The 26,591-nt window shown below is 38.2% G+C and overlaps 1 protein-coding gene across 2 annotated transcripts; it reads left to right on the forward strand.

Annotated features, from left to right (window-relative positions):
• Positions 1–26,591, forward strand: radil2b (Ras association and DIL domains 2b). Of its 2 annotated transcripts, XM_026915474.3 has the most exons (17): positions 1–144; positions 267–439; positions 2,465–2,782; positions 5,338–5,570; positions 6,829–7,160; positions 9,292–10,008; positions 10,097–10,134; positions 11,689–11,861; positions 11,950–12,062; positions 17,960–18,179; positions 18,531–18,703; positions 20,429–20,573; positions 20,810–20,982; positions 21,754–22,108; positions 22,310–22,407; positions 24,185–24,324; positions 24,473–26,589. In XM_026915474.3, the coding sequence occupies exons 2-17, from the start codon at positions 312–314 to the stop codon at positions 24,564–24,566; spliced, it is 3,450 nt and encodes a 1,149-aa protein (XP_026771275.3). In that variant the 5' UTR covers positions 1–144; positions 267–311; the 3' UTR covers positions 24,567–26,589. The 2 variants fall into 2 exon arrangements, with proteins under 2 accessions (XP_026771275.3, XP_053094881.1); XM_053238906.1 differs by lacking the exons at positions 1–144; positions 267–439 and adding an exon at positions 481–1,685 and having other exon boundaries at positions 24,473–26,591.

A 26,591-nucleotide genomic window follows, 5' to 3' on the forward strand; every position in this document is an offset into this window, starting at 1 on the left:
CAAGTCAGAGGTAGAGGTAGAGTCAGACTGGCTTCTCCAGAGTGGTTACCTTGCTGTCTTTTGTCACTATTTTTATTTTTTCTGCAAAATCTTGCAACCAAAGTTTGCACCTTGATAATTACCCCCGCATTAATATTGCACAAAGTTATTATTATTATTATTATTATTATTATTATTATTTTTTAAGTGAACCTCTTCGCTTTTTCTCATCATGCCCATTGGAGTATCAGTGCTACAGAGCTCTTGTCTTGTCTTTCTTTCTGAAGAATGATTTCGAAGAGCCGCTGCCTGTAGAGAGCTTTCTTGTGACGATGACGTGGAGTGAGCGGACCTTAAGGAGAACAGGAACCGCACCTCCGTCACCTGCAGCAGCACCCATCAGTGCAGCCAAGAGGAGCCTGTCCAAGCTGAGCCGCAAACACAGCAATGGATCTGTCCAGTGAGTGTGTGAAGACTGAAGTCACCTCTGCTGTTGTTCTTGTCTTATTCCTTATTCATTTCTGACTGTTAAATTTTAACATTCATTTAGTATTTAATGCACAGTCTAAAGAGGAGTAGGCCAGGCTTCCATTTCTGCAAGTTATATACTGTGTATAACTGTGTGTGACAAATACAAATCTTGACTCTTGAATCTGCAGTCTGAACCAAACAGTTCCCTGTCCATGGCTTTATTCTTTTCCAGCTCCAACACACCTGAGTCAGGTAAATCAGTGTTCTCTTATAGTCAGCCATGTCTGCATAAATAAATGAGCCAGAATGTGGTTTTCCTTGTTGCTGAGGTCGTACCATCAAAAATACGTCTACTGTACCTTTGGTATGCATCTGTCACCTGGAAATGTGCATATTAAACTTTTAAAGGACCACTGGAGTACTCTAACAGGTAAATATAGGGACATGACTTCACATTCACCTCCTCAGGTAAACGCTAGTACCACCTCAGCGACAAGGAAAAGTACAGTTTGGTACCTTTATTTCTGAGAAGGTGCTCCTGAAGATCTACTTCCCCAGTCACCTGATCTATGTACTCGAAGACTTTAGCAGGACCAAAAATATCAAAGACGCTGGACACTATGGAAGGTAATTCAGACAGAGCAGAGATCTGCAGTTCTGCAGTATGTATTTACCTGGCTCAGGTACAGGGACGGACTGGCCATCAGGAAGTTCAGGAATTTTTCCAGCGGGTGCTTTATTTTCCTCTGGGCGGGCCAATGTTTTTAATTTTTTTTCCCTTATTCTCTTCTCTTTGATGCATGCTTGGGGACAGGTCTCACACACACACACACACACACACACACGCGCACACACACACACACTGTATAGCAGGCCAGCACTAGGACACTACCACTCAGAAACCCTACTTATGATGTATCATTTCATATATCATTTCTAGTTTCCAAGCTTTCTGAAATGGGAGCACCTGTGCTACCTGATGAATATAATTTTGAGCCATTGACTGTTTGCTTACCAAGTAAATCAATGCTTTATCAAAGAAATGATTGAAGTATACAAAATGAGCTGAATAATTAATTTCATGTATTTTTATTTGATTGCTGCTGTTTATGTGGAATCAGGTGATACTAAAGCAGATGAAGCATGAGGCAAGAAGGGCAGAAACTGTGCAGGATGTCATAATAATAGATACACTTTCTAGGGCTGATTTTTGTTCCCAGTCCACCCCTGCTCAGGTGTGTAACAAACTCAGACAGAATAAAAAAAAATAGACTGACTTTAGTAGGCCTACATGTAATATACATTCATATACTGTACGAATTACACAAAGGACTTTTATTCAATTTTCTTTCTGTTGTATCTCAAGAAAATCTATAATATAAGCATACAGGCTAAACTGCCATTAATCACTCATACAGTGTTGCACTATACAAATCAGATCGATTTAATAGTATGATTAATGTATAGTGGTAGTAAAACAATTATACTGGTTATTATTATTGAATTATATTGTAATACAATCATAAAGATTTTCCACACTCCTGGTTTTCCAGACTTCTCTGGTTTGACTGACAGGTCAATAAAATAATAAAATTGATTAAATGTTTAGGAAGTATATGCTGAACCACACATTTATCAGACTTTGATGACTGAAGGCATTCATTATATGTGTGGAACTTGGCTGTAGTGTTTTTGAATAGACTTTATTTTTGACAGGAAGTATTATTTTATAATATTTTTCAAATATGGCATGCAGTAAATATACATTGCTGGTGTGGTTCTCTGTGCTGAAAGGGGACCCTTGTGCCTCTGATTAAGCAAAGTACATGGTTTACGCATGTTCAAGTTTGAGTTCCAGTCTCACGTCCCATCAAAAGTTCCTTGCTCCTGTCCATTTTAATAGAAGACCATAGCAGGATGGTTGAGAAGGAGGCTAATATGGTTCTAGATTGAGTAGGAGGTTAAGATGGTTCTAGTCGACATGGTTCTGACCCCCTCTCACTCTTTTACCCAGATCCAGCTCATCAGGTGGCACTGCCATGTCTGCAGAAGGCGTGGGCTTCAGGCAACCAGCCAAGAGCAGAATCCGCCGGCATCAGCACCGCATTTCCGCTGTGTTCAGCCGCAGTGTGCTCTCGGCTCGTGGGGACATAGCTACAGCTGGAGAAGAACCATCAGTAACAGACGATCCCTCAGAACTCTCCAGTCACATAACAGCACCAGGAATCCTGAAGATTTTTGGCAACGAGATCTGCGAAGGTGCCAACTATAAGAGTGTCCTGGCTACAACCCACTCCAGTGCCAAAGAGCTGGTGAAAGAAGCACTCGAGAGGTGAGGACACCAGAGCTTCCTGTGCTTATTTGGGTGGCTTCATCTGAAACGTTGATATTTTTATTACTCACTTATGTCAGTTAGAGTAAAACGCCCATGCACAAGCCCTCTCCCATGACACTGCATCTTTGCCATTAGAGATATTAAATGGCTTTCCAAAATAACTGACTTGGTAATAACCTTGTCTGAAATACTACTAAAAATACTACTAAAAATACTACTAAAAATACTACTAAAATTCACACATAGGATTGATTTTCAAAAAATCCCAAATAACGAGCTCTAATTTGCGTAAGCAATCTGACCATGTGCACAGTTAATGGACGTGTTGTGGGTGACTTACAAAGAAGGATTGTGCGAGTGACATAACATGCAAAGTAGGCTGAGAATATAATTTGTGCATAAGATTTTTGCATGTGCTTCACAGATCTTCAGATCTCATTTTACTCCTGGAAGACGAAAAAGAAACTGAAAGACTAAATGAAATTAGATGTGTCAAAATTTGGTCTGAAATACAATAACAATCCAATTCAATATATGAGTGTGAGTCTGTTAATAACGTAGGCCTATATGTGAATGAAAACCTTTTCAAATGCTCTATTTAAATGCCTTCACCATTGGAGGTATACTCAATACCTAATATGAAACCAACTTCAGCAGTAATAATAAGTCATAATTTTGAGAAGCATCATGTTTGTTTTGTTAGGGCATATTTTTGCTAAACTTTTTTATAATTACAAATGTTATAATTGGTATACAAATGGTATAATTTTGGCTTCAAATGAATTCCACTAGTATTATACCTGCCTTGTGGCCATACTAATATGCACAAGCAAGCTCTGATCCTTTGCAGATGCAAAATAAATCAATGTGCATAGACAGCACCCTGTGTTTTGCAACTTTAGATAGAAAGGCCTGAAACTGCATATTCATTAAGGCAAACCCACAAAATGGACGGCTTGCTCATTTGCTCATGTGAAAGAGGAGTCCTCTATAGTCCCTGTTAATAAATGAATAAAGTTAATAATGTTAATATAGTTAATAACATTTTTATACACAGAAACCTTTAGTTAACCAGACCATAATGACGCATCAGCAGGAACACTAGTAGTTTAGTGGTAAAGCTTCTTTGATAGTGGCTTCAGGAACAAGTCCCAGGCCTGGCAGAAAGCCACTGTTTGGTCCTTGAGAAAGACCATGAACCTTTAACTGCTCATCCAAGCTAGGATTGGATCCTGGTTTCCATGTAAATCAAATCTGCCAAATGAATAAGTTCAGTTATGGGTGCAGGCAAGTTCTCTCTGAATATTACAGCCTCTTTTCTGTCTTTTGTCCTGTTCCTTATAGAGCAGAAAATGGCTCGAACAGTGTCATTAAACCACATTTGTGACGTCATACCAGAGCATGGAAGCCAGTTTATCTCCCCAAACATTCCTGAACCAATCTCTGTACTTTTCCTTTCAAAACTTAACTGATAATCCTTGTTTGTAAAAAGAAGAATGTTCTAAATATATGCTATATGCTATAGGTTATGCAGTGTGAGCTGGCTTTAGGATGGGATTCACAATGATGTCAAATTCAGAGCTGTTGAACTATGGGGTTATAGCTTAATACTATTAAAGGGTGTGGGGGAAAGTAAGAAAATCAGCATGAAACAGCCATTGTGCACATGGGCAGATGTCTGTTCGGGTTAAGTTGAATGTCTGAATGCCAAATGTCCCATTTTTTGTTAGAGATGGAGGGAAATTTGAGCAGAAATGAATTCCTTCAATGCAGTGCAAACCATGAATGCTAACCACTAGGATGCTGACTCGGATTTTTAGAAAGTGGGTTTCTTTCACTTTTCTCCCATTCCACAGCTAGACTCATTGTGTGTGTGTGTGTGTGTGTGTGTGTATGTGTGTGTGTGTGTGTGTGCATGCCCCATGTTTTTATATCTTGGTGGGGACCAAGTATCCACAAAAACATAGAAATATCTGACAGTTTTCACCTTGTAGGCACAATTGGTCTGTTATTTTTATACAAAAACTAAAACTTTTATTTAAAAAAACAACAACCTAAAGCGCCAAATGTTTCCTTTTGGTTATTGAGGCTATGGTTAGGGTTAGATTTAGGTGTAACATAGCATTAATTAGCTGCATTAATAATCACATCAGTGAAAGGTCCTCACAAGGATAGTAAGGCAAACGTGTGTGTGTGTGTGTGTGTATACTTGAGAGTGTGTTTGTATTGGAGTCTATAATACTACTGTACATATAAAATCAGCAATCAGGCAGAAGCATGGAAGCATTCTCTAAAAAGACTGAATGTTAATTTGTTTCGTGTGTGTTCCATTAAACCTGAGCTCAGGTTTTGTGGCAGGAACCCTGCAGCTGTGAGGCAGCAATGCTACCCACTGCACCACTGGGCTGTTCCTGTTATACGCATGCCTGTACTAATAATCTTATCACCATATAAAAAGTCCACTATCAAGATCTTACACTCTTTCAATTCATATCCTGAATACCTTGTACAAAAACATATGAATGTCTATGACTTCTGTTGTGTTTTCTTAGATACTCTCTGAACAAGGCGGATGCTGATGCCTACGTCCTTTGTGATGTTATCGGCTGCATCAGAGAACGAGAATGGAGGAGCGAGTGTGTGCGTGTGGTGGGAGACAACGAGCGGCCGCTGCTCCTGCAGTCACTCTGGAAGCCCAGAGAAGGCTACGCTCGGCGCTTTGAAATCCAGAGCAGAGCCAGCGTTGAAGAAAAGATCTCCAAAGACAAGGACACAGTGACTGCAGGTACAGCAATAGGTCCTCTGTAATATTTACCAACAGATTTTCTGCATCTTCTAGAACATCTTTTATGAAAGACGCTCGTATATAGTAAGGTCCGAAGCCTGTTGACTAACATGAGCTGCATTTCTTAAACTTATTTTACACTTATATACAGTACTGTTCAAAAGCCTTAGGCACCCTATTTTTTTAGTACAAACTTTGCTTTAGATTTTTATTTTATGACTTCTACATTATTGATTCTAGATTTCCAAACATTAGTTTTCCAGCACAAAATTAAATGCTAGAGAAAAATTTCTTTATGTAAGCAAAGAAAGCAGCATATTACATAAGAGACACTTTTCAGACAAAAAAAAACATAACGAAGGCTGCTGGGTTTTGCTGCAAAAATAAGAAGCAAGTGTGAAAGTCAAAGTCTCCAGAAGAACTGTGGCTGCTTCTGCAAGACGCTCAGTAACACTTACAGCTCATTTCCTTATAAAACTGCACATTGTACATGAGTCTACTATTTTTTTTAAGCAAAGGGTCATCACACCAAATATTGACTTTGTTTCATTTATTAGAGTTTGCTCTTTATAGTAATTTTCTTTTAATGTAGAAACATTTAATCTCATTATTTTTGAAGGCGTCTTCGCTCTACAGCATTTCTTTGCATGTGCCTAAGACATATGTGCGCAATACGGTATATGAAATAAAGGAGCAGTAACAATACACACAAGACTAATTCATCCAATATCAGATGTTATTAGACAATTGTAACAATTGTCAGGCTCAAAGATGGAATTCAATACATGACACACGTTTCCATTAAAGTAACACGTTCGATGATGGTGGTGAAGAGCAATGTCTAACACACTGTCTTCCCATAGCTGTTCAGCTGGACTGAGATCTGGTGACTGAAGAGGTCATAGCATGTGATTTACATCACTTTCATACTTATCAAACCATTCAGTGCATTCAGTCAGTGGATGGGGCGGAGTCATCCTGGAAGATACCACTCCCTTCAGGATAGAAATTAGGATTGCCTAATGTGTTTACTGACTTATTTATTTTACTCTCCAGTTAAAATGGCTTTGTTCTATACAGACATTTCATTTCATCTTTGTGCTGTATGATGATGCATAATGCTGTGTCACAACTTTCTACAGTTGCACTTGCTAGTTTAGAATTCCATGGTAGGGTTTCTAATGAACACAACTTTATATAGCTTTCCAGAGATGCCACGTGAATACTTTTTTGTCATCTTGTCATTTTTGTTTCCCAGGGATCAACGCGCAGGCTCGTAAACTACAGAAGACACGCTCACGGGGGAGGTCTGTGGTGTTCAGCGGAGGCGGGCGTGGCACTGCCACAGACATCGGGCTGAGTCTGTGCAGGAGTCTCAGTGAAGCAGATCTCAGACCCTCCCCTGAGCCCCAGCAGAGCCTTACGAGCCAATCGGGCGGGGAGGACTCGGAGGCCTACAAAGAGCTTCCCTGTGCGGCTGGCAGAAAAGAAGAGTCGGAGAGCGGCGATGACAACTACACACAGTATTCCATTCACCCGCCCGTGCACTTCCCTTACTTCCTGCTACTGCAGGGCTTCAGTTACAGACAGGTACTACAAATCTACCCCACCTCTACTACACCTCCTCCCCCTCACTTGCTTGCTTCTCCCCCCCTTCTGCCTCATCCAACATAAGTTCTACTGTTTTTTGTGGAACTCCTGATGTGGAGATTTGCAAGCAGTGCATTGCAAGCAGTGCATTTTCCCAGACATCCAACACTATTTAAGTGGAATGCCTATTCCTGTTTGAGCATGTCTAAAACATGTTTGTGCACTTCTGATGTTTCTTTAGTGCTGTTTGCTCTGGTATTTATTAATCAGAAGCGTGTATCAGCTCACTGACTTGCTTTGGGTCAGTATGGGCCGGGTAACATCAGTGTGCCATGGAACTATGTTTTATTCCATAACCCCCTCGATCCCACTGGAAAAGAACACAAAGAGACCCTGAGTGCCAAGCAGAAGGGAAAATCTTCTGAAAAACAGCTGTGTGTGCAGAAAAACACAAGGCAGGAAGCAGTGTGCTGAATGTTGGGTGTCCAGAGGGTGGACACATTTCCTGACAGATTATCTTTGTCTGTTGAGTGATTAGCACACCACAACATTTACTACAGATGAGGTGTAGTAGGGAAGTGAAGCGTCCATTTCTAAGTCCAGCGTTAAAATCTGTGTGCCTAGTTAAAGTAGTTCAAAGGAAACAAGCAGTGTAGTAATATAAAACAAGATTTACTATTTCACTTACTCATTACTCATACTAGCTTAACTACTATAACACAAGCTTTTTCTTCTTTTGTTTAAAGTAGGACTCTGCATACATTGGTGGTCTGCTTATTTATTCATTTATGTTATACTACATTCTTATTGGTCAGAAAGTGTCGATTTATTTTCTATACCAGAGCAGCTTGGACAGTAGTTCTGGCTGCAAGGTTTATATTAATGCACTTATTCTAATACACTATCGTTTCTATAGTAACATTGAGCACAAGGACTTGTATCAGCGACGCTCCACAAACTGATTTGAAAAATGTGTCTAATATTTGATATAGGAAATGTTCCTGTAAGGAGACTTTTATTTCAGATTTTCAGAAGGAGTCTCCAGTGTCAGTGCTTTGTGATAGTCAGAGGTAAAGATTTTACTTTAAGTTTTCTGACACGGGGAAGTCCACTTTGCGTCAGGCTGCATTATACCACCCTGTTGCTGATTATTTCTTTATTTATTGTCCTATAATTTAAATATTAACCAAATCCAGTTAATACGGAGAAAAATAAAAGAAGTGTCTACTAAAACTGGCTTGTTCACAATTGGTGGTTGAACCACTATCGACTCAAGGCAGAATTCAGCGCCTATTCAGGGCTCTGCTTTTAGTTTCAAGTTTGTCTGAACTACATTTTTTCTGATTTTTCACTGCTGTCTGCAGTAGTGGTTCTCCCAATCAGTCTATCATCAGAGTTTCATCTGCAAGCAGTAGAGAGCTGTTATCATTTTCACGTTGTACAGAGTTGCATATGTGAAATGTCCAAATTAACACATCTGCGAGACACATAGAGGTTGGTGTAAAGAGGAAACTAGTTTTTTAGATCATTCTTTAGATATAAGAGCTCTCTATAAAAAATTGTGGCCAGGATTTTCTTTTGATTTATTTGTGTGTATGATTTATTTGTGTGTGTGACTGTGAGAGGAAGATGAATAACAGATGTACATGAAGTTTAATTCCTGGCTCGATTTCTCTACTGACCAATGAAAAAGACATTTATGTCATATTACTTTTATAGTCATGAAAAACATGATTTTAGTTGTTGTCATCTTCCCTCTGTTTCTTAGTTACAACACTATGAATACACATCTGCCATCAGGATAGAGTCTTTTTACGTAAATCTAAATACTAATACTGTAATACTTTAGATGACGAAGAGGTTTTAAAAGGGAAATTTCAGCATAAATAAATCCATCAATGTCTAGTTACTATGGTACCCAGCATGCTTTGCACAAACGTGTCAGGCCATATTTGGAGAGTCCACAGAGATTTTTAACAATCATTGATTGAAAATAGTCTGTGATATACTGTAAGTATGATTTTTAAAAGTTCATATCAAGCCAAGCAAAAAAAAAAAAAAAAAGCTCTGATTTTAGTAATTCTGCATCATTGTCGCCTAGAACTAATATTCCATCTGATCTTTTTCTCAGGACTTCATCATCTATGCCCTAAATAGCAGCTGTACAGTTTTTGGCCGTAATTCTGAGCAGTCTGATGGAGTGAAAGAGCAGCCAGCTATAGGTGTGACTCTTTGGGCTCCTGACATCCAACCACAGCATTGCTGCATTCAGAGACTCCAGGTCACAACTTCTGACTTTCAGCAAGATGACAGGAAAAGACCAGGAGGCACCGTCCTGAAGCCCCTACATGGTGCTTTGGTCAAGAGGAACGGAGCTGTTGTCAACCAAGAGGTGGAGCTTCATTCGGGAGATGTCATAGGCTTGGGCGAGAATTACCTCTTCATGTTTAAGGATCCCAACACTGAAATTTTGGGCAACTCTCATAGTGTAGCTCTTCCATGGCTGCATGACCCACCACAACCTCATCCTCCCACGTCACTTCCTCTCTATCAGACATGTGTGTTGTCTACGTCAGGGGGCTCAGGAACACCCTGTGCTGCAGAAAGCACCTTGCCCTGCCTGAGGGACACAAACGGGCAAGAGCTCATCCTCTTTTATGACGTAGAGCATGAAACACGGGTCCTGGAGGAGATATTTACAAAGGTAGGCCATCATGAAGACCTGCACAAGCTCACCCCATCTTTCCTGATGTGTTTATGCCTCCAGCAATCAGCCACACACTTTCCCATGACCGACCTGCGACGTCTTCTGCTACGTATAGCCAATGAGGTTCAAATAGCTGTACTGGTAAGGTTCAGATATTAATAGAGAGTCAATTATATTCAATTCTTTCGATGTCTTCACAACTGTACTTCTTGTTTTTATGTTCATACAGGAAAGGGCGAAGGAGCTTGCAGCTATTCAATCTGAAATGTAGGTCTCTTCTTCACAATTTTACTGTTAGGAACTAACATGCCATAACTACACTCTTAATAAACTTAGAACCCTTAAAGGCCCCTTGGCTTCTTAGCTGTGATTTGATTCCAAAGGTTGATGTATTTCCATCTGAAACAGGAAGTCAGAATGACGGCATGTTGAAGTACTTGACAGTATCATGACAGTAGAATAGCAAAGTTTTTGGAGCAATTCCAAGCAACGGTGTGTGAAAAGACCCGCAGCCAAGAACACACTGACAAACCATGTTTATTGCTAACAAGCTAGTACTGGAGAGCCAGACCCACCTCTGGGAGTGGGACATACAGTAAAGTACATTCTAGAGAACATTTAATGCATTTAATTGAACCATCATGAAGTTTTGAGTAGATATTAATCAGCAAAAAATTTTGATCATTTTCCCAGAAGTGACGAACTATAAAATTAAAACGGGAATATCTCCAAAGCCATTTATTTTCAGATATGTATCATATTGGTGTCCAAAACACTAAGGGACCAGTACAAAAAGCTCTGAAACAACAATTTAGATTTTGATTTATGGTTTTCACTTTAAGGGATCTTTGTTTGTCCCTCTGGTTGAACCCTCAACGAACTCTAAATTATCCAAAGGACCGTTAAAGAACCATTTTTAAGTGTGTGGCTGTCACTGTCTATTATATTAAGCTCTAAGAACTGTTTAAGCAATTTAATGGACTATAAATTTTGTCATTCATAGCATATGCTCTTAGACAAAATAGTACTATGAAGGGTTTGTCCCAAAGCCATAAAGACTCCATGTAGAACCCTGTACCAGAGGCAGGAAAGTAAAACCTGTTTAAAACGCTAGACCAATTAACAGTCTAAAGAACTCATACAGACAATTGTCCATTATTATAGTTTTTGAATGACACTCTACTTAAAGCGTTTCCACAGTGTTTCTTTTTCATCAGGATTGAGTGGTGCTGCTAATAATATTTACGCATATGTCTGATTATGATGTTTTGTACATCAGTGCAGAATTTTTCATGACAGAATTGCAGTGTATCCAGGAAACTTCTCTATTTCTAATGTATATTCATAGATATTATAATGAAAATTCTTGGCTGAAACTAAAACAGAAATTCGGGACACTCTGGACTGAAAATCAAAAACCAAGTGCTGGATTTTTACTATTAATAATAACTTTTTTTTTTTACTATTGCATAATTTGTAACAATTTATTCAGTTTTTTTAGTATGCATTTGAAAATTATAAATCATTATTTAAAAGTATTATGCTTAATCAAAAAACTACAATGAAAAACAGAAAAAATAATAAGTACAGCAAAGAACATAATATAAAAATTATTTTATGTAGTTTGTATGTAGACATGCCTGTCATGCTTTTTTAAATGGTGTAACAATCCAGGAGTGGAAGAGTCTAGGGTAACATTTTTGCTCAAAAATGTTACTTATGCCTTGCTCATTTTCACATTTTTGACACATTTTGGTGTCCAAAATTTCTGTGAATTCCTGATTTCATACCTGGATATAAAACTGCATATTCACTTCACAGGGAAGGCGTTGATCCAGTGGAGCTGCAGCCGGAGAACCTTCTCAGAAGCCTGCAGCCGCTTGTTCTGTGGATGGCCAACTCCATCGAGCTCCTCCATTTCATCCATCAAGAAGTGCCTTGCTTGTTGCACGGGATTTCACGAATGGAGGAGGAAGAGGAGGAAGATTGCATGGGTAATTATTTTACCGAATGATAATTAAAAGCAGGGGTGACATTCTTCATTATCGACCAATAATCTCTCTGTGTACATGTTCCTGAAAGCTGTGTTGGAGTTGCGCTTGTCTACTGTGCGGCCTGCCAGCGAGGAGGCCATGACAGTCCTGGAGGAGGTCATTATGTTTACCTTCCAGCAGTGTGTGTATTACCTCACCAAGGTCAGTGTGTTTCTGCTTTGGCGTGAAGTGCCTGTTAAATAACCCCAGTCACTTTGGCTTCTGTGGATAATAGCTGCCTGTTTTATCACACAGGACCCGCTGTTTTCGTAAGCACTGAGATTGAGTAAGAAAAATAATCCTGGGCTAACTTTAGCACAGCATGCCATGTGAGTTTGTTTTGTAGCTCTCGGGCTGGAATGAATGAGAAACTATCACGAAGGTGGGAATCAATTTGGAGAGCAGCAGCATTATAGCAGTAGCATTGTGTATCAGATAAATGTGGAGCATTCATATTGAACTAAGTACTTCATCATTTCGACTGCTTGCAGGTGGCTAATTTAGATGTGCTTTTGACAAACCCAATGAGGACAAACCACAATTTTCAATAGTAAAACATTTCATTCACTTTTCAATTATTTATTTTTTAATTCAGATTTTAGAAGTGGTATGTAAACATATAGAAATATATGGAATTTAAAGGCACTTCCAGACAAATTAGACATTCAGAATATGTTTTGGAAATGGTATGGATAATCTATTAGCCTACTAACATGAACCCAAGACACTATGGATCTAAATTCCTTGTCTTTAGACATTTCCTTCATGGTACAGGTGTTTTACATTATCAGGAAACCAAAAGGTCCAGCATTTTGTTTATGAGGAAAGACAAATCCTTGTAAAGGTCAATGTCAGTGTCATGTTGCTGTAATAATGTACTTGTTAGATGCTCCATGAAATGAAGGAAGACACTGCACATCCATTTCCTGAACAGGACATAAGTCACACTTATCCAGGAACTGAGATGTGTGTCTCGTGCCCCAAATCACTAGGCTTTTAGGTAGTCACTGTTTATACTGCACAGATTCAGTTGGAGATAACACCTGACTGCACAGTAAGTCATGGTTTGCCCTTATCACATGGCTAGTTTTCTTTCTACCAGAGCTGAAGCGAGATTTGTAATAATATGTTCCCTATGCTGAATGCATTACTAGGCCTGGCTGTAGGCATACTGATTAAATTAACAAAGTTTGTGTCCCATACAAAGTCAAAAAGCTTCCTTTTTAATTACTTCAGGATTTTCAGTTGAACTGTTCGTTGTGGCCAGTGGAAGGTGGGCAATCTTCCAGCTTCCCTTCAGCCTTGAAGCATTAGAAAACCTTTTCCTAATGTTCATTCTGTCTCCTGTTTATATTAAGTACAGTTACCAAAACCTCTGCTATCGACCATGTAGTATAGAACAAGGAAGAAATCTGGTTTAACAGAATAACAGGCCTAACATAGACGTTTAACTATCCAAAAGCAGTGTCCCAAACCTCACAGTCTGAAAAAGTGCTGTAATTCAGGCCTGCTGGTATTATGAAAAAAAAAGTAGCTCAATAAAAGTTTGCCCAAAAAATGTGAGCTTCAGACCAAAAGAAAAGTATCATATGCAGTGAGGATATGACTTAAGAGTGGGGGTAAACAGGGATGTTCTAAGGTGCCTGTCCATGTGTTCTTTGCTAAAGCAACTGTTGAATTGAATTTTTCTTCCTTGTCTCTTGATCATTCAGATTAAATTTGGCATAGCCTGCATTTGGGAACTGCTCCATGTTCCATTTTGGAAAGTTACTTGAGGCGTCCCGTCTCTGGGAAAATTTGAATTCATCTTTGGTTTCTGGGACATTTCAGTTCAACTTTGGTCTTGAAGATGATTTGCCATGGGAAGATTTCCATAGGCGTCGGCTGATTTGAGGGACTTTAGGGTCTAGAGTCTGGGATAGCCTTGGTCTGAGGGAAGCATACTTCATGGCAGATTTGTGATTTGGAACATTGCTCTCATCAGAGAATTCCTTCTATTAAATCATGAGCTTGGCAGAGCTCATTATGTACCAAATGCACTGTGTAATCAATATTAGTTGACCATTTTAGCTGGCCTGTTAACCCAGTAAGTTGAATTTATCATTATCTTGTTGCAGGAACATTGTAGCATCTTAAAATCAGGACGTACGAGCACTCATTGAAGATGAGTTTTAGGTGTGTTCTATAAAAAATCAAGTGCCTGCTGCTTTATTCAGTAATGACATTGTACGAGTACCACCAGTTTCTACAATAATCCAGAAAAATAACGTAAATTCTATCTAGTATCTATCGTGCCATAGGTATAGTCAATATTTTTAATAGGAAATTTTAACCAAATGCAAACATGACCAGTAGGAAAGACAACAGACGGTTTATAGCTTGAATAACATTTGCAGCTCTCTGTCTAATTTGTAGGCCTGCTAGGACTTTCTATCTAACAGAAAAGGAAGCAGCTGCTGGTTGGCTTAGGAAAATAAAAGCGTGGTGTGTTTGTGGGTTTGCGATTCCCAGAGGCAAGGACACACTCGTGGTGCTTCTGGGAACATAATAAATAGTCTGGTTTTAAAAAAAACATTCAGTGCATTTTGTGTATAGAATTATTAAATATACATATGCCTGATATGCAGTAGATGGATAGCTGCCAAACAGCTACAAATCATTTTCTTTTTTTCTTTTTAATCACACATCTTGAAATAAGGAGCCATTGTTAGTTTTTTTTTTGCTCTTCTCTTACTTTTTTCTCCGTTTTGTACTTTTGAAATGAATGATCTCTACATTATTTGCAACAGGGTTGCCAAAGCAGCCAGCAGTTGCCAAGAGTGTGTCCACGCACGAGCAGTGCAGCAATTTAAGAATGTATACTGCATATATGATGGCCTGGGTTAAAACCACTGCCAAGTACGGACTGGATACAACTGTCCATGGACTGAACAAAGGCAGCGTTGTCATGTCTGGGCATACAGAGAATAAAGAAGTGTTGAGCTGGAGAAAGAGGGGGCAGCACACAGGCATGAGTGGAAAGCTTTTTTTTTTTTTTTTTTTTTTTTTTTTTTTTTTTTTTTACAAGGCTCTTCTCTCTGAGCTGCTTCTGCTGGTCTTCTGCTATAAATCTTAATGTTCCTCCGAAAAACCTTAAGAGGTTCCCCTTCAGCAGGCTTGTACTTGACATGTGCTGATAAACATATATGACCTGTAAGACGTATACCACAATGCTACTGACTTCTTATATTTGTTTATATTAATATGCTTGTTCTAATATGTTATCGTCCCTATAGTAACTTACACAGGGATTTGTTTGGCTGACGCTCCACATAAACGGATTAAAAGTGTGTGTAATTGTTGATATGGTGACGTTTTTTTTGTGACAAGACATTTAGAATTTTGGAAAGGAACCTGCAATGTCAGCCCTTTGTAACACTAAGGCTGTAACTCGAAGTTTTCCAACAAGTTGTTCCAAGTCTTCAGGACGAAGGACGTTGTGGTTTCTTGGGAACATGACAAGCTGCAGGGTGGCATGGTGGTGCAGTGGATATCATTGCCACCTCACAAGTCCAGGGTCGATCCTGAGCTCAGGTTACTATCTGTGAGGCAGATGGGTTTTCTCTGGGTTCTTCGGCTTCCTCCTGCTGTGGAAGATGGCCTACACTACACTACCCCTAGGTGTGAATGAGGTGTTAATGTGTGGGAATTGTACCCAGTGCTGGACTAGTGTCCTATCTGGGGTGAATTCTCCCACATTACGGCTAGTGTTCATAGGATAGGCTCCCGATCCACCATCATCCTAACCAGGATAAAGCTACTGAAGATGAATGAATGAATGACACATGAAAGAGAAAAAAGAGGGGTCAGTGAGGAGATGACTGTTCCTGGCTGCTATAACATAAGTGAGCACAGGAACTACCTTGTTTCACAAGACAGACCACAACATTAAATGTAACTATAAATGAATAAAAAGTATGATGTGTTCTTTAGAAATAAGCATTGTTAGTGTTGGCAGATTGTAGTGGTGTAAAGGGAATAACACACTGCGACATGCTGTTATCGCAAAATAATCTAATAATCAATCTGCTTTACGTTGGGCTGCATTACACCAATCCATCATTGATTATTTATGCCTCGTCGTGTTTTATTCCTTGCATAAAACCCAATGGACCAACATCTGTCAAACAAGTTAGTCCCTGCTTAGTAGCAGAGCAGCTAGAAACAATTCCTGTCTTTCTTTTGATAAATATTAAATGTTTTCTTTACATAAATCGTTCTCATGACAAATTATCAATGATTATACATGTTCCTTTGTTAAAAAACAACGGTTTTTAAAATCTTTATAAATAGGCTACAATAAACGGTGTGGAACAAATGCTTTACAAGTTCCTGTGTGTGAGCTGTTACTATAGAAACGATAGTATATTAGAGTACATTAACATATTAATATAAACACATTAATACATTACTAGAACACATTAACACAAACCTTGGAGTCAGTATTTTAGTTGTTAGTTAGTTGGTTGTTAGCCAGTATTAGTTGTTATAAAAAAACTAATCAAAAGCTTCTGACCAATAAGAATCAAGAATTTGAAAGTGATATAAACTGCAATAATTTGATTAATTCAGTTTAGCTAGGAAATGTAACAGGGCTTATGAAAGTAACTATTAGTCAGCTCTTAAGGTTGTAGTCAGTCAAAGCCCTCGATTATCAGAAATCATTTCTGTTGATTTCATGTTGATGACATGCTATTCCTGTTTTAAAATGCCTCACTGTTTTTTTTTTGTTGTTGTTTTTTTTATCTATGTTAGCATAAGTTAGAAGGTATGGCATATAATGATGACACTGAAAAATGTTCCAACTGTGATGCCTCAGATTAGTCAAAACTTTCAAAGGGAACAGGTACAGGTTTTAAAATACAGTGTCAGTTGTCGAGATTTAATTGTCGAGTTTTCTATTGGTACATGTCTAATATGAAATACAGAACCTGTACACCATGACTACTATATATCCACTTTTTGACATGTCAGGATGAAGGGAAGAATAGGACAGAGGAAAGGAAGGATGTTAGATGAAACAGACGACTGTGCATTGTTTTGTAGTGTGTTGGAGTTCATAAGGGTTACTATCACGCGTTCTTTCAGTGTTTTGGCCCATGCATGGAAGACCTTCTTATCGTCTTGGAGCAAAGAGGAAGCCCTCATGTTCTGCAAATCTTCTCCTTCGGCTTATTGATAAGGATTAGATATGGTGCACTTTGCTTTCTGCAATGGCATTTCCTTTGTTCAGTTCTGTTCTGTTCTAATAGAGCGCTCATTGTGCCAGGTGATTTCTGTTGATTTTGTAATAGTACAAATAAAATATGTTACATTTTTACTTCAATTATTAGCAATATCAACAATATTTACATTGCCTTGCATAAGTATTTACTTTTCCACACTTTGGAGAATTACAGCGTGGAATTGAAATGGATTGGGATTCTCATTTGATTTACACATTGTGTCTAACATTTGATGGTGTAAAATATTTTTATTGTGACACAAAGCTTAAGTAAACAAAAGAGCAGAAATTTGTGGGTTGCGTAAGTATTCACCCCTCTAAGCTTTGTGTATAGCCATTTTGCCTATTCTTCTTTGCAAACCTGCTCACTGTATGGGAATTAATGTCAACTTTCATGTCATGGATTTCCTTTTGGTTCCTGGGTTTCATCCCACCTCCCAAAAACATGCATATAAGAGGATTGGCTATGCTACGTTGTGACTAGGTGTGTATGAGTGTGGGAAAGTGTGTATGAATGTGTATTCCTGCCTCACGCCCAGCGTTCCTGGGATAATCTTTGGATCCTGATCAGGATAAAGTTTCACTGAAAAAAAATATTTTTAGTATTGCATGCACTTTTAATATAAGATGGGTTATGTTGAGCTAAACAGAAGCGAAGTGTTAAAGAATCTGCATAGGTGAATTTTCACTGAAATCTTGAAACCCTTCTCTTGCAGAACTTTTATTTCATTTTGTTCTCATAATGAAGTTATTTGAAGATCTTAGTTTGTCATGTATATGATTTTTTCCCACACAGCTCCTGTACCCGGTCCTCCCAGGCCTGTTAGACAGCAATCCTTTCTCAGAGAAAGGGCAGGTGCAGATCCCTGATGAAGTGGCCAGCGTGTTGGACATCTTTACAAAGACACTGAATCTCATCAAAGACTTCCACATACACCCTGAAATTTCCATACAGCTCTTCACTTACCTCTTCTTCTTTGTCAATGCCTTCCTCTTCAACCTGCTCATGGAGAGAGGTAACAGTCTCTTATTGGTTTTTCTCTTTCTGAAATGATATGATGTACATCTTAGCAGAAGGGACATATAGGGACAGAAGACACCCCTCTTTTACATTTGGTACCAATACAGAGAGATGTCTGTATTAATTCCTTTCCCAAGTTTTGTCCAGTACACACTGTTTTCATTCAGTGCAGTTGTGTCCTGAGCATTAAAATCAGTGTCTGTCAATCTCTGTCAGTCTTTACAAGTCTTTGTTGTTGGTCTTTACAAGTCTTCATTTCAAATGTTCTGATTAAGTAAGTGTATACATGGCAAGCTGGTTTTGTAACATTTGTTTATACTGACGCTTGTATGTTGTTTGTATGAAGGATCAGGGGGGCACTTTTACCACTGGTCCTGTGGGGTTCAGATCCGTGCAAATTTGGATGTGCTGATAGACTGGGCTTACACGGCAGGGCTCGGAGAACTGGCACAGAGCCACCTCCTCAAACTCTCCTCCGCTGTCAATCTGCTGGCCACCACTCGAGAACATCTGCTGCAGGTCAGAGACGATGTGTGAATATAAATGGAAAAGAAAAAAAAAATTGTATTTTAATTTACCAGTCATGTGAAAATCCCGAGACTGACCAAATGAACAGTTTATCACTTATGAAAAATAAATACACAACTAGGAGGTGAAAAAATGAGTACAAATTAATACAAATAAGTATAAATTGTTAAATCTATGGTAGTTTCTTAAGGTAAGGCTATCAAACTACATTTTCTGAACCTTTGGGATAAGTGACCTGTGTCGCTTGATGTAGTAAAATGAGTCTGTATATACTGTATGCATAATTTATTCTTTATATCATATAATGATCGTCACATGCATGTTTAGGCTTTTACACAAGTTTCGTACATAACATTCAAGGATTTTTAGTGGCAAATATGGCCTCCTGTAATCTGGTGATAACTACTTACTACATCAGGCCCATACTGTAGATCACTACTTCAAATGTTCTCTGTCTATGACACTATAAAAGTACAGGCTTCTTAATATTTAAATAAATAAGGATATGAAATCTATTAAGTAACTCAAATTTGAGTGCAATTTTGACAGGAATTGGACAGTGTTCATGGATACTTCAGTTCTTTTGGACCCTCCTGCACATGCTGCCAATCAGAAATGCAAACAGAAGCATTTTTCAAGCCTTGAAACACTTCCCTCTGACTGCAGTCTTGTAAAATCTAATGAATACAAGGACGACTGTTGGCGTACCCAGAACCATCCTGTAGTGTTGTCATCCGATTACAAATTTCTATTGACCGTCTTTCAACATAATCCATATAGACATCAGGAATTAGTGTAGTTGTCAGAAATAATTAACAGAGAGTATTAACCATTAAAGGATTAAGACTGGCGAACACAAAGGGTCATTCAGTCCGGCAGATAAAGATGACATGGCGGATAAGCCTTGCCTACATGTATCAAGTGCGGGTTTTTTTATTCTGTAGCATGGTTCATTGTCTGGATGTGAATGTCACCATTCATGCTACACTGCACTACATTCTACATGCTCTAAATTGTGTGGCTTCCTTGGATGAGAAAAATGGCAATATTCTTATCAGCTGAAAGTGATCTGACTCATTCACTAATAGTGAGCTCATGATTCTGTAGCAGCAAATTATGGTCAGCCTTTAAGTGTAACTGTTAAAGCAAATGCTATGTGCAGATAAATCATTTGGACACATTATTGTTACTTTTAGACCTTCCTAACTTAGTCAGAGGTACAGCTCGGTGATCTAAATGGTTACTGAATGGGTTCAGATTAATAGAGCAGGTTGAGCTGATTTAACGTCAGCAGCATTAGTGAGTAGTTAGAACTCAGCAGTTAATGTTCTCTACTAGTAACTAGTGAAATTTACGTTAAAATTCAAGGATGTCAAGAAATTTGTGCAGTTTGTAATGTATTTCTACAAAGATACCTTAGAAAATGGTCCTTAGAAAATTGCAATATTGCCTTCCAATGGATTTGGCTTGTTTCTTCACCTCAGGTTTTTTTTTTTTCCTACCCAGAAATTAACTTCCTCTCAAAACCTAATCTGTTTGCTCTGAGCTGAAACAGATCTGCTCAGCTCCATCCCTTTACTTTGAAAATCAACTCATAAAGCAGATGTAATTTTCAACAGAGAGGGTGGGTCAGTTGCCTTACATGCAACAGAGGGTTCTAAAAATTACAAACTGTTCCTAACTTGCCTAAGTAAATCCATGTGTTCCTCTGTGCAGGCATCATGGGGTTCTTTGAGGACAGAGTTTTCCTCACTAAGCCCTGCTCAGCTTCACCACATGCTGAGGGAGTACAACCCACGCCGGCCCAGCCCCTCCTCATGGACGCCCTGCAGCGCCGACGCCGACGCAGCATGCCGAACTGGTGAGAGATGTAGACAGTGACATTGATGTATGATAGTGATATTGCTCTGCAGAAGCAGATCTCAGATTTGTTGTTAGACTCACACAGGAAAGCTCAAGACCTTTTCCAGTTGGTGTATCATGCATTCACTTACTGTGATTTGAAACTGCAGCAATTCCAAGCAAGTCCAGTTTGAGCTTGAATTGTTTTTGTGTTATTACACTAAATACACAATGCTCCTTTTTTTTGTTCCCCAGCTGATATTCTGGAGAGCTTTGATAACCACCCGCCTCTTGTCCTGCCCATCGATGGCTTTCAGCTGAACTTAAAAAAGCCTATTGGAGATACAAGCCTCATTAAAGAACTTGTAAAGCTTCAGGCAGTCATCAAGACACTTAATGTTGGAGCATCAACTGCACAGTGTGCTCAGGTAAGCAGTAATATTTAATAATAATAATTTATTTAATAATTTAATAATAATTACAGCCCGCTCCAGAATTATTGCACCTAGCAGAGGCAAGTTTTGAACTAAAATTTCGTAGTACTTTTTTTAATAATGGCAGTTTTTCAGTATATAATTTAAATATTCTTTGGGGTGTCAATAATTTTTTTACACATTTAAAAATATATATAATATTAATTAATAAATAAATAAATAAATAAATAAAAAGATTGGTAGATTAGTAGTTTCTTCAACTATCTAAAAATTGTGCAAACATTATTGTGATTATTGTGTCATGTATATTTTATGCAATTATTCTCTAACAGGGTGCCAATCATTCTTAGGTTGACAGGAAATAATTTCCAACATAGTTTTTTGTATTTGTTAGGCTAGTAACCATAATTGTAGCAAATTGTAATTGCATCATTTGCTCTTTTTTAGCTAAAGAAAAACATGACATTTGGATTTTACTTGTGAAACATTAAAGAGAGTTGATTACAAATACAGACCTAATAATGGCTGTTTATTAATATATATAATAAGCAGCGGCCTTAAAACTACAATTATTGTAAAATTTGGATACAAATTTGAAATAGAATTGAAAATTGAATTAGAAAACTGTTCCTGAATCTCACAAAGATTTAGGATGAATCACTAACCCCGCCCTTACTTCTAACTTTAACCCATGGTACTTGACTTTTTATTTATTTATTTATTTATTCAAATGAAACTGTCCACCTCTTACTATCTGTTGTGTAGCGTGACTCTGCCATCCCCCTGGAAGCCAAATGCACTATAATGGAGGTTCTTCCAAAAGCCCGTCTAGAACAAGGACACACACCATTGATGGTGCCTAAGAACTGTGATTCTTCCACTTGTTCGTCAGTATCAGGTGACGAGGGCATGTGTGAAGTTCTGCTAACCAAAAAGATAAAGGCTCTGGATCTACAGGACAAAGAGGCGAGCCACAACAGCAGAACTAAGCACTCGGCACTGGAAACCTCGTGCTTGCTCACCCCACCTAACACACCACTGAGCTCAGAGCGGATGGACTGCGAGACCGAATGCCAAGATATGGAGTCCCACCATCACACTCCCCAGTGCTGTGAGGAAGGTGAGCTACGCAACAGAGATGCTATTACACACATCTGGTAAAGTTCAGGAAATATTAGAGAATATAAGTTCAGGAACTTAGCAGCACTATGTTGTAGATTAAATAGAATCCATTAATATAACAGATCTAATAATATGAGAAAGATCTAATCCAATAGTCGTTGTATTGACTGAATGATGTTTAAATTGGTTGAATCTGTAGGTGGATGTGGAAGGCATGAAGTCGGTGATGATGAAGTGTTTGTGGTGGAGCTGCTGAAGGGCCCTGGAGGACTTGGACTGTCTCTAGTGGATGGAGTGGTAAGAACTGGAGGAGATCTTTCTGATAGGAAGATCTTCCCCTTATTTCCTTAAAGGGCTTAAAGTTTGGCTAAAATGAAATTTACACAACTTACACACATTTCCCCCTTTCATTAAATGTTGTCGAACAGCCATGTTTTTTTTATTTGTAATTTCCTTGTTTTGTTTGCACTGAAGCTACAAGAGTAGTGGTAATCACACAGTTTCCTCAATTTCCTTTGAGCTGTTAAATAATCTCAAATAGACTTGCTTAAGTGGTTTCAACAGTGTGTATTCCCATACGCCAGACACACACATACACACATTCACAACTAGGGTCAGTTTAGTGTAGCCAATCCACCTTTTCGTATGTTTTTGGGAGGTGCGAGGAAACCAGAGAACTTGAAGGAACATGGACATGGGCACATGGAAAACATACTAAATGCTCCACTGACAGTAACTCAAGCTCAGGATTGAATCAGAGACTCTGGAGCTGTGATGCAGCAATGCTACATGCTACACTATTATGCCACCCTAGTTCAAGTTTGATTTTGTTCAACTACATAGGGTGTGTGGTAGCTCAGTGGTTAAGGTGTTAGACTACTGGTTAGATAGTCATGAGTTCAATTCCCAGTGCTGCCACTGCTGGGCTCCTGAGCAAGGCCCTTAACCCTCAACTGCTCAGTAGTATAAAAATGACAAATGTAATTTGCTCTGGATAATGGCATCTGCTAAATGCTATAAATGTAAATATGTTAACATCCATGGTCTTTCAAACTATGGTGAATAATGTCTTTTGAGTCATATGTGTTTTGATTTAGACCTGTAGTTTGAGGATGCTAAACTGGCAGCTATCATTACAGCTCTGTTGCCGTCTTAGTTCTTGTACAAAACTATAAAAGGAAGATTAGGATACAATTATTGTCTTGGCCTACTGACTACATTTGCATTAATGGGTTAAATTTATTTCATTTTTAGTCAGACTGTTCCTTTAAGTAGGTCTTCTCATGTTATCTTTTTTCTTTTACAACTGACTGAGGTTTTTATTAGGATTCTGGAGCTACTTGAGAAACATCATTCTTGTAAGATGTTTTGAATATCAGTCTGTTTATGATATTAATACAGACACATTTGTCCAGTTTATTTTGCAGTTAGAGAACTTTTGGTAACTTTCTCTCTCTCTCTTCTCTCTCAAAAAAAAGAAAAGAAAAAGTTTCCTTCCCCTCATATTATGTAAAGTGCACCCCCATGTGGTGGAGTGCAGAACTGATTTTTCTTTTTTTTTTTTTGAAGCAGCCCCATTCATTTGAATGTAGCTTTGATTTTTCACTGCAGGACTCATGGTGTCTGGGAAAATATCTGAATAAGTGGTGCATAACTGAGTGAAAATGACTCAGAAGCACACAAAAAAACATAATACTAAAATATAGAGTTGCACAATATAATATTTAATAAATATAAATGAGATATTGATTGTTGACTGTAATATGAAAATGAGACAAAATTTTAATGTGCACTGTGGACATCTTGAACAGATGTCTCAGATGTTCTACATAAGTGTTTCTAAGTGTTTTGATGAACGAAGAGATTGACGTCCAATAAACATAATAACACTCAAAATAGTGTAGACCAATGTTTAACCACAATGTTTATATGCGATTTTAATGGAAATCATATCCCATGTAGCTGTATAGTTACAGTATAGCATTTTGTCCATATTGTGCAGACCTACTAAAGAACCTACTCAAGAACTCCAGTTTGAGTCTGTGAAATAATATCCCATTTGTTGTGTTATCAGGAAACACCAATGAAGATGAACGGGATTTATATTAAATCAGTGATCCCGGGGTCTCCTGCAGCTCTGAGTCAGAGACTGAGGCCAGGAGATCGACTTCTGGCGGTGAATGGCCACGGATTGGTTGGCTTGGACTACCACACGTGAGTTGACTTATGCAAAGTCACTCGAATCACGATTATAAATTTAAGATGTGAATAAATTCTATTAATTATAAAATCAATTTCTGCAAGGTGAGGAATTATTCATCACTGTAAAGCCTAACACAGTGGTTATTATTGTCTCATCTAGCGGCAGGGAGCTCATTCAGAAGGCTGGAGACCAAGCTCAGTTGCTAGTTGCCCGGACTGAAAGAATGCACGAAGACACGGTGCCAAAACGCTGAGCATGCCAACCCATCTCTTCCTGACACACGAGTGCACTTTGAAGCTGTTCTGGAAAATGGAAAGATTTTATTCTACTAAGTTTTTGTGTGAAGACACCATTTTAAACATGTTTTATAACACTACTGTGGTGTTTTATGCAACCAATGCTTATTCCTTTTATATCATTTTCCTTTTATATCATTTTTACATCATTTTTATAATCTGATTAACATATGGCCACAATATTTGCAGCAAAAATGATTATTAATTGATCAATGTGCCTAAATAATAATAAAAAAAACAGAACATTTTATTTGCATTCATTCTGAAACATCAAAACAGTAAATTCTCATCAAACAATTTTAACATGTTACTACTTTTTTAAGGTCGTGTGAGAGATCTTGGGATCTCTGTTCCACTTTCTTTTTCTTATTCAGACTCAAGATGTATAGGATTAGGGGGGAGATGGAGGGAGAGAGGATGGATGTGAAAAGAAAAAGGACAAAGAGAGGCATAGTGAGCTGGAAAGCTGGAAATTGAAAGAGAAAGCGTGTCAGAGAATGACTGTGCTTTGGAGAAAGTGTCCTTGCTTGTTATTCACTTATTCATCTTAAAGCACAAGTAAGTAGGAGTTCTGGGAGTTTAAGGCGTACCTATGAACACTCCTAGGCTAGAACTGCTGTCCAGTAATGTCTACTGTGCGCTTCATGGCACCATCATTATGAGTTTACATGGCATGACAAGAATATACAGTATCATGATGGGCTTGTAAACTAGTCTTTGGATAATATTACAAAAGCCAATTGATATAAAATGTTTTATTAGAATGTTAGAATGGTGTGTTTTTATAGCACATCTTTTACAGTGGAAATTGTCTCATAGCAGCTTTACATTTATCATTTACATCATCAGACATCACTGCTGTAGCAATTTAGTCTGATTTACATTTGTAAACCCTAAGGCCTATTATCTAGTACTCTCAGGAAAATAATGCAAAGTGATTAACCTAACATTACTTTATAAGAATAGGAAGTGGAAACACCCACAACTCTTCCTTGTGGAGTAGAGACCCAGAAATGGGAATTCATCCTTCTATTTCCAGCACGGAGTATAGTTAGTTATTTTTACATTTAATAGTTTAAGGATTATAGTTTATATCTAAGTTGCTTAGCAATAAAGAGTAGTATAAGAAAAGTCTAGTTACTGGAATCATTAAATTATAGTAAAAGATTTGTTATAGTTCAAACAACAGAAACCAAAGGTAATTTTTTTTGTAAATATCCTTTCATCGAGACTGTGGATGTCCTTACTCTTCTGAAAGATGAAGAGTCAGTGTTAGCGGTATTATAAGAAATTTGACCAATTTAAAGTTGTCTAAAGTTGTATAATTGATAATCAATAATGAGCCATAATTAATATTCCTTCAAGATCCTGAAGCCTGTGGCTTGGAAAGTGTACAAAAGATTTCAGACACTCTGTGGCTCGTGGGTGGAGAGCATGAGCCAGCAGCTGGGTTTATCTATGCAGTCTATAATAAGATCTATAATAATCAAATTATTTTAAAGATACCTTAAGAAAACTGTTTGCGGTATTGGCAATGGATATGGCTAGGTTTTTTTTTTTTTGCTGTTGCTGTATTTATGTATTGTTTTTCATTTCAAACATTTTGTTTAGATTTTTCTGGCCCTGAAATTAGCTGCGTCATGTCATTTTAACTTCAGATGCTCAAGTTTTCAATGCTCAAGTATTGCTTATACAGTAAATAACCAGCTTGCATGCACGCTAGTCAGCATAACCCTAGGCTTTTTAGCAGGAAGGCTGCACAGCGATTCTATAACTTATATAACGATTTCAGTTAAGCTGGTAGTGAAGAACAGCACGAACTACTGTTAATAGTAAATTTCCATTGGCAAACACTTGTCATAAAGTGATTGTGAGTCTTTCTTGTTAAAAAATGTTTATTCAAATGGATTTTTCACACTACTGAAAAACTATAGTAACTATGTTTTCACTCCAATAAAATGATGTGAGGCTATTCAGCAGGA

This window comes from Pangasianodon hypophthalmus, chromosome 12, assembly GCF_027358585.1.
Source record: "Pangasianodon hypophthalmus isolate fPanHyp1 chromosome 12, fPanHyp1.pri, whole genome shotgun sequence".
NCBI lineage: Eukaryota > Metazoa > Chordata > Actinopteri > Siluriformes > Pangasiidae > Pangasianodon > Pangasianodon hypophthalmus.

Coding starts and splice junctions, on each gene's coding strand:
- radil2b (XM_026915474.3), top strand. CDS start 312: ATGACGTGGAGTGAGCGGACCTTAAGGAGAACAGGAACCGCACCTCCG. Junction 18,704..20,428: donor CTCGAGAACATCTGCTGCAG/GTCAGAGACGAT, acceptor TCCTCTGTGCAG/GCATCATGGGGTTCTTTGAG. Junction 22,109..22,309: donor TCCCCAGTGCTGTGAGGAAG/GTGAGCTACGCA, acceptor TTGAATCTGTAG/GTGGATGTGGAAGGCATGAA.